Below are 9037 nucleotides of genomic sequence, written 5' to 3'. Positions count from 1 at the left end.
CAAAATAACGCATGCCAGGCTGGTTCGGCCCATGACACATTTCTCAAGAAACACAGAATTCAGGAGTCTATATTACTTGATGGGCCCATCTAATTCTTGCACAGGACTCCAGGCAATTATAACAATGACAGTAGAATAAACACAATATTCAGTGTCAACATGCTCAAGGCACGGCGTGGCCAGCCGATTGATTGAATCGGGCTCATTAAACCACCTGTCTGATATTGTCTGAAAACTAAGAGAATTTACATCATAATTTCATTTCCTGAACTAACATCAATCTACACAGACGCCACACGCGAATGTTTAGTTTTATCGGATCAGGAAAAGGTGAAAAAGTGACAAAAACAAAATAGCCCTTGACTGTCACTTTATTTCTCTCAGACCACAAAATACAGATACCACCTGACCAATGAAAGGACAGATGAATCCCCTCCTCTTCTCCACTTCTTCTCTCGTATTATCTAGCTCAAGTTAATCCAAGGACGTAGGCATGTCCATGTCAGTTCCTTAAAAACAAGATATCAGGTCGTATTTATACGCTGATGGAACATGAGACTTTGTGGATAACGGCATGTGTATTTCATAGAGCGACGTTTGGGTGTAGATTCTTGCACCTTATCAAGCTAAAAGTGACTGCAGTCAAGTGATGAGAAACATATGCACACAGTAGGTTGCGATAGCCATTAGATTAATATTATAACTTAAACAACAATACGTAACAAGTGGCACATAGAGACCAAGGGTGTTACATACCATCGGCCTAGGATAACGTAACAAAGCAAAGATATTTATTGTACCTCACAATTAAATGTCGTTTTCTGATTGGCTGAGCGTTCATCTATTACCCCGTTTATAGTCAGTGTACCCCGATGGCAATTGCAACTCATTTGGTACTTCGTGGTACAGAGTAATTTTTCTAAATCTCAGATAACATTTAATCACGTATGATGTATGAATAATACCGATGTTTTGCGAATGCAAATTGGTTGAAGGGAGATAACTCTAAATCTGTTTTTCTTGTCAAAAATCTAGCGATGGTTAAAAAAACTGTACCCCTGCTTCAAACAAATCAAAATTAACATTTAGGTGTTCGGTAAGGCGGTAAGATAGATTCGTTGTTCACTTTTCCTTTGTGGCCCATGGGTTGAAGTACCCTCGATGTTTGCTGACGTTCCCTGAGCCCGATGGGCTAACATAAACAGACATCGAGGGTACATCAACACATGCCTCCTCGTGACAGGTGAGCAATTTATAATGTACCACTTGTTATCAATTACTTGTGTTTCAGACATTCCACAGCCGGGTTAATGGGTTGAGTTTTAGTTTCTGAATAGCTTGGTATGTATGATGTATGTATGACTTTTTTATGGATTAAGTGTAGGGTATAATGCAGAAAAGATGTTGTGCTCCCAAAGAATTCAGGCGATCAGTCCAAGAATAAGGAGATTTTTTCTTACAGTTAGGTGATACAGGTTACACAATATGAATGAGAAGTTATGAGATATTTTGAATTTTGAATATTATCCTATTCTGTATGTCTTCTCGGAACTGTTTCAAATTGACACACAATCTTCATGTCGGAGTTGTACAATCGGCTTTTCTTATGGTTGATGACAGGGTTTAGTTGTTTATATTTACCTGTTACGACCAGCTCCACGGGCATCGTCCTCACTGGGATTGTGTTAATTTGACATGTGTACTGACCCTGGTCACTTTGGGTCACAGATCTTATGTGGAGGTTCCACTCGTCCATGGAAGGTCTCTCCACGGAAATACGTGAGTTGTCAATAATTCTTTGGTCCTCAAAAGTCAATAAAGTGGAATATGCATCCGTCCAAACCGTCTAAAAGCAATAAGGATTGAGGGAAGAACTTAAAATTAAAACAATAATTAGTGATTAAAGGCCAGAAACATTTATGCTTTCATGTTTGTGCTATCTTATATCTGGAAAGAACTGTTTGATTTGAAGCACTGACCGAACAGATAGGGTGATATTGCAGCTACACACAAACTGAAATGTTGTGTCTCTAGACAATGACTTGTATGAGAGGCATTTTAGAAGTTTTGACAGAACAAGTATATATGGATGACATCTTCTTTAATCTTCGAAGCCGATATAGGTTTCTGTATCGTTTTCAAGTATGAATGGTATGGACAGAGAACAGATAATACATCGACAATACATGACTAATTACGAAAGCGATGATAAGGAATGAAGGGATAACAAAGGTTTAAAAGGATTGGTTTGTAGAAGCCAGTGATACACACAACGTAGAATGTATATAAGATTAAAGCTTGCATGCAAGTCATCCGGGCTTCAGTGCTGCTCATCCATTAAGTCTGCTGCAGTGAAGACCATCCTTCACCAATTTTCGGGACGACTCTTGACTGAACGAATCCGACATCACCAGAAGATGAAGGCCACCATCCCCTCTGGCATCAATAACCACTATACCAGCCTCAGGAATACTATTGATCCTCAGCTAGAAGGATTTCCAACAACTTACTACCTGCTCTGCCAGTGTCACCTACAAGATTTCGTTATCTACAAAGAAGATGTCGTCAACGTCTGCCAGAAACAGCTAACCCCCACAGCAGACCAGTCTCCTAGCCAAAGTTTGTCCCCTACTCCTCATGAACTCAACGCACACCTGTTCATCAGCAACATCAGTGAAGGACAGTTGGCTCCTGGCGGGAAGATGGACCACCTCTGTCGTCAGATCAGCAACATCCCCCAGACGGTCAAACCTCAGAAGTCGAACCTGACACCATTCGACCGACAGCCCATCAATCAACTAAAGGGAGACCAAGACATCGTCGTTTTCCCACAAGGGCAAGGGCATATCCACAGTGGTGTTACATCGGCCTCTCTTCCACTCCAGGGTTAACAGTATGCTGCAGGACACCTCCACCTACCATAGGCTCTAGAGGGACCTCACCACAAAACATAACTTCTAACACAAGGCCCACCTTAACACTACGTGACAATTATCACGTTTCAATAGATTTACACCGTAAACTGTCAGTGTCCGATCCTCTTCCTCTCGTCAGCTATGATGTTGTTGACTTGTTTGCCACTGTTCCTCGTAAACAAGCTTTCTAGCCTTACGAGAAATGCTCAACCAACTTGAACTTGACACCATCCTTTCCACAGAGTCAGTCATTACCCTCACTTCAGCCTGCATCGACTCCACTCCACTACTTTATCCCCGCTGCTTACCATGAGCTTATGAATCAACTCTTACCTCCAGTAGAACAAAAAATCTACATATGTGTGCGTCATTGGTTTTTCTGTCTGTGTGTGCGTGTGCGTGTACGTGTGTCACCTGTTCCCTGTCCGTACGTTTCATACTAGGATACGATACTTTCAGTCCCCCACCCCATACCATAACCATCCGGTCTCTATGTCCCCAGTACTGCGTGCACTAACGACGCTGACCGACATAGTGTTCGGCATGTAAATCCTTTACTGTCCACTGCCTTGTTATGTTGGTTTACCCTGTAATGTCCCTTAAACTTGATAATACATGGTAGTATTGCTGTTTGGCCTTCCCGTACAATCACCGTCCTAGTGGAGGTTGACATCTCGGGCTCGGGGCCTGCAAGAAGAGGTTAATTGTCACTACAAACATTTAGTCTTCTTTGACGTACCTTTCACAAAGAGAATTGGTGATGACAGTTTACATGTAAAGGATAGAGCGTATTTCTGACCCAAGGATATATATTATTAAAAGAGATAAGCTCAGGTCATGATCGAGCAATTCTGGATTTCTTCAGTCAGATGTTTAGAATTGTTCCGGGCTTCATTAGTGAGTGAAGTTTTATTCCAATTTTATATTTTCTAAAGATGTCTACATTTCTAGTTGTAAATGTCAGCGTAAGATTATGACTGAGTAGGTGAAGCGCTTCAGTTGCCAGTCACCTAGCAACAGTCCGTACAGCATGGAGTTAGCCCCGGTCCGTTTGACCACTGGATGTGGCACATTCCTGGTTACTTGACGTCACAATCAGGACTATTAGTGCCAGATGGTGACTGTGTACATGTGCAGGACTTACTTAAGGTGTTTGTAACAGCATGAGATGTGTTGTTTGCTCAGTGTGTAAAATTCACGCAACAGTCGGCTCAAACAACAAATCTCAGATCATTTCTTACTATAGTAACCAGAGGGTGAAGACAGTATTCAGTATCACATGTGTGTGTGTGTGTGTGTGTGTGTGTGTGTGTGTGTGTGTGTGTGTGTGTGTGTGTGTGTGTGTGTGTGTGTGTGTGTGTGTTTGCTACTTGTCTCCTTCTGCCGCTGTCCCTTGGCAAGAAAGAATGGTCACACCCTGTCCGATAGTGTCCACAAATGCGGACCATGACGTTTCAGCAACACAAGATATAATACCGGTTAATTACTGTCATTCTCTAAATTTGTTGTGTAAAGGAAGACATTAAAAAAGTGTTTTTGTTATCTTTAAAAAAACACAACAATTACGTACAAAATATAGACGTGAATGCGAAAGAATTAAATTAAAGTTCAAGATATGTGGTTACTGTTCGCTGCAACTGGAGAAATATTCTTTTCCTTCATTGTGATATCTGTCTCTATTCTCTCTCTGTGTTACTGTTTCCAGTCCGGTCTCTTCTTCACCTCTTCTATCCTGCTCTTCCTCTGTTCGTCTTCTTCTCGGCAAGCATTTTGTTGACTGTTCTCTGTCGAGCTGAGAAATGTTGGGACTGGCGAAGGGCACTGGCGATGGACACGAGTGTACGCAGTGCCGAGTGTACGGTCATCGTTTGTTTTGCGCGCCAACAATGTGTGAAGTAGGCGTGCCCAATGCCTATCAATTTCGTGACGTGCGCAAACTATTCCGGCCGAGTGCAAACTATGCGGGAACTCGTCGTGCCATGAACACGTGAACAAGTCGGGACAATACATAAGTCCCACCCGCTCACTTTGCGGCAGGTTAGATGGCTTCAACTTTGTGAAGCTTGTGGCGGCCATGTCGCACACAGTTCGTGATCAAAGCGGGCCAATGCATGACACTGCGTGTCAATGTACGCAGAGCTGGAAACTGACACGCTCTGATACACACCGCCCGCAGTGTGCGTGCGTGCTGGACAACCCCAAACGATGGAAAATAAGTCATGGCCTATGACTCGCACTATTCTGTAGAAATGGGTGGGTGGCAGGTGTTCAAAACGACCGGTACCATGAAAATAACATTTGTAAACCCTCTCTACCTGACCCACCAGGTAGGTAGTCGTAGGTAAGCGATTACCTGATCCAAAGTATTTCATCAGTTTATAATTCACGATACACCAGCAGAAACAAATTATTCGTACTCGCTGCACAAAGTAAACTCGTGATAATTAAACATTTATATTCAAAGTGGATTCTAACTCGGTTCTTTTGATGCTTAAGATAACCTTTTGTCATACGCAATGTAAGGTTGCTGCCAAATAACAAAAGCGCTCGTAAAATCATATTACATTATCTGAAATGATCAGAAATGGGGATTAGATGTAATTCGGGGCACAAGCAGATATTTGAAATAATCCCTTTAAAATAATGTCTGAACTTGTGGTGATCAATCATACAGTACTAGTCACTTTCACGCCAGCGGTACATTCATTATATATAACCAGTATACACATTGGTATATCACCATTTCAGTATATTCTAACACTGACCTTGACAAAAGACAAAACCGATCCAAAACATGGGATGGCCTAAAAGTCGGGCCGGGCCGGGCCACGGCGGGCCAAATATATCATTGGATAAGGATCCCATTAATGAGCACCATGCCTACAAATGATTAATGCAACATATATCCGTGATAATAATAATCAAGTTTAAGCCACAAGCGCATACCATATATAGTTTACTATGAATAAATCGGCTAAAACTCATGAGGACGAGTTTCCCGAGTTGGCTGACCAAGGTTCCGTCTAAAAGTGGAATCGATAAACGAAACATGATTTAAAATGCATAAATATTTGACTTCATTCGGATACAGGCTTCCATCGGCACGAAAATGTTTCTAACGTCTAAATGCAATTAATACCACCCCATAAATTCACTATTCATAGTATTTAAAGCATGCAAGATATGATCTCTTCCTTACGCTCTAAACATCATCTCGACCACAATAGTTCGGTCCGACTTGGACCGAGCTCTCAAAACTAGCTTAAACCTAGAACATGCATCTTCAATTGTAACTAAATCCATAGATTGGCATCATATATACCTAAATACTAATTTATCAAGTGCAACATGTAAAGAAAACTGGCCCCTTAAAGTGAAGCTCTGTTCTCACTTCATTCTCAACATAGCCTCAATCAAACGTGTTAAGTCCCTGTTCGGCCCGACTTGGCCCGACCTCTCAAACATAGCGTAAACCTAACACACGTGTACTGTTTTGTGTTTACAGTTACAGATGACTATTCTGTCTATCTAAATACCTCTTCGCTGAGTCTCAAAACGTAGTATTTCAAGCAAGCACGTTGCTTAAAGGTCACATGCAACCAAAAAATCAAACATAATTAAAACACATTTATCACTTATTCATGACATATAATATACATTGCTGCTTTTAAAAAAAACAAATAAACAAAATTATAAGCGTACAATTGCGATTCAAAAGTGCAATATTTTGTACTTGGGCTTATTTCCCTCGAAACGAAGCCCTCGGGAGACAGAACCCAGTCATAGCGGGTGGACATACACTCAAGTGTAACGACGGCTTCTGATTGGCTGTTTCATTTGCTGATATGCTGAGGGTTCATTGTGTGTACAGAAAGATGATCTGTTTGATGGGCATTGTAGCAGTATAGCCAGTCACAAGAAAGTAAGATTCTTTATGGATAACAACTTCTTTTTGTGTACTTGATGCGTCGTTTCAGTATGGATTCATATACTGTTGTCAAACAAAATCATACATACTAAAAGAAGTCGTTATCCATGAAGAATGTATATTGAGATGTTGGGTTTGGAAAATACATGTTCTCTGAATTTGCGCTCGATCCAATCAAAAATCAAATGTCAGTAGAGATGGTAAACTACTGCGTGGCTGGAATCTGTCGTTCGTTCAAGTACAAAGCAGGACTTGAAAGTGACAAGAGTTTGCACCAGTTTCCGTCAGATCCAGTCATCCGAAAAAAATGAATGTAGTTTGTTTGCAACCCACAGACATAAAAACATGTCATGTGTATCACACGTGCCTAATTACATAATGTGGCAGACACGGGACTCGGGTGCACGAGTCATAAATCAACTTATTTTCTTTATGTCGTGTGGTTTGATAGATGTTAAGTTCAAAATGCACGTGGTCAATGATTGAAGCTGTGTATTGCATGTTGTCTTTAGCAGACAGACATATAGGTGTGAATAAACCAGACACTGAGCTTTCTCTGTGACAGAGACTGTTTACCACAATCAACAAGTTGTTTAACGTAACGAGTAGATTATTTACTTGTTTGTGTACACAACGAGGATTAGACTACTGCTCACGACCTCAGACGCTGGGCATGCATGCTGTTTCAAGCTCCGCGAACCTATTCACAGCGCATGCGTTATGGACGCAGCGCAGCACAGCTGTTGAAACCAGTCCCCCAGGGGTGGGGTGGACTCCTGAATGTGCACAGGAAGTTATTACATCTCGGTGCTAAATGATTAGCCCTGCCCAAATGTCACTTACGTATGTGCGGCGTCGGGGTTTAAGGGCTCAACAGACGTGGAACAACATTCTCCAAGCTTTCTTCAATCGCTTAGTGTCTATGCATCATCGCTGCCAAGTCTGCATCAACGACAACAGTGGACTTACACGTTACTAAATTTGTGAACCAGGTTTTTAACACCACATTAATTTTCTTCATAGGCCTCACGATGCATAGGGTCAAATCTAATTCATTTCGGTATAATCCTGCCAACAGTAACACAGTGATCACGAAACACACCGCAGATCATGTTATTATCTTTTAGAAAGAGCATAACACCAAATGATGCACAGTTACTTCTTCCATTAGTATATTTATTTCCTTAATAATGACAGCCATAAATTTCCCTGTTAGTGTGTATCTGATGCAGGTTAACACAAGTAGAAATATCGATCCTTGAGCAAGAATGTGACAAGCTCATTTTGGCATAAAACTGATAACGAATCACATTGCGTCTCTTTTTGTGCACACTACCAGAAGTATAAATAAATACAACATATTTTTATTATATTTCAAAAGCAATTATCTCGAAAGTAAGAATTTGTGGGTTATCACTATCTCCTCCCGACCCTTTCAATTACAAATGTGTGAATTCAAAACAAATCACCTCAACGGTTTATCCAATAACTAAAACTGGTTCATTCAGCAACATCACGTGCCAGTGGCCTTAAATTGATTCGTTTGATGGTTAGTGTAAGATAACTTTATGAAGAACAGAAAGTAAATAGTCAAGGATTGTGTTAACTACATCGTTTACGTCATACAGAATATAATGTTGTTGGACAACTAAAATATAAATATGCTGTATATGCCAAAGACGCTCGGGAAATATTATTTCATGACCTGAATCAATCGGAAATAGAGATTAAATGTACTTCGAGACACAAGCAGATATTCAATACTTAAAACAATAATAGTGTACTAGCGAAGACCTACTGTGATAAATCAGTTCTAAGCTTTCAAACTAGGCAGTATTGGTATATAACATTTCAATATATTCTGAAAAACGCTAACCTCGACAAAAGGCCAGACCGATGAAAAACACGAATGTCCAGTATATCGCCATCCTTCCACACCGACAGAGGGGCGGACTCCTGAATGTGCACAGGACGTTGTTACATCTCGGTGCTAAACGATAGCTGAAACCTAGGTCATGGAAATGCAACGTCTGGTCCTGATCAAATATCACTTGTCTACTAATACAATTCCGTTGACAAACATGGAATGTTAGTGTGTTGGGTTTAGGGGTGTTTTGAAAATAAGGTGCTCAGCAAAACTAGAAACCTGACATTTGATCCTAAACTGAAATGTGGTAATCGAATATGGAAAATC

The 9037-nt window shown here is 40.9% G+C and overlaps 1 protein-coding gene across 1 annotated transcript; it reads right to left on the bottom strand.

The window, feature by feature from the left end:
- Nucleotides 1–353: 353 nt before the first annotated feature.
- LOC137287077 (cell adhesion molecule 2-like) lies at nucleotides 354–8817 on the bottom strand. Its single transcript, XM_067819197.1, has 4 exons — nucleotides 8720–8817; nucleotides 3502–3602; nucleotides 1642–1846; nucleotides 354–509 (listed from the first exon to the last, which is right to left on the bottom strand). Exons 1-4 carry the CDS (start codon nucleotides 8769–8771, stop codon nucleotides 475–477), a joined length of 393 nt encoding a protein of 130 aa, XP_067675298.1. The 5' UTR covers nucleotides 8772–8817; the 3' UTR covers nucleotides 354–474.
- Between the last annotated feature and the right edge of the window lie 220 nt (nucleotides 8818–9037).

Source organism: Haliotis asinina, chromosome 6, assembly GCF_037392515.1.
Source record: "Haliotis asinina isolate JCU_RB_2024 chromosome 6, JCU_Hal_asi_v2, whole genome shotgun sequence".
Classification (NCBI taxonomy): domain Eukaryota; kingdom Metazoa; phylum Mollusca; class Gastropoda; order Lepetellida; family Haliotidae; genus Haliotis; species Haliotis asinina.
Note: the sequence above shows the minus strand (reverse complement) of the source record. Positions and strands in the feature narration are given on the sequence as shown.

Coding starts and splice junctions, on each gene's coding strand:
- LOC137287077 (XM_067819197.1), bottom strand. CDS start 8,771: ATGGCGATATACTGGACATTCGTGTTTTTCATCGGTCTGGCCTTTTGT. Junction 3,603..8,719: donor CGGTCTGGCCTTTTGTCGAG/GTTAGCGTTTTT, acceptor CTCTTCTTGCAG/GCCCCGAGCCCGAGATGTCA. Junction 1,847..3,501: donor AGTTTAAGGGACATTACAGG/GTAAACCAACAT, acceptor TATTGCTTTTAG/ACGGTTTGGACGGATGCATA.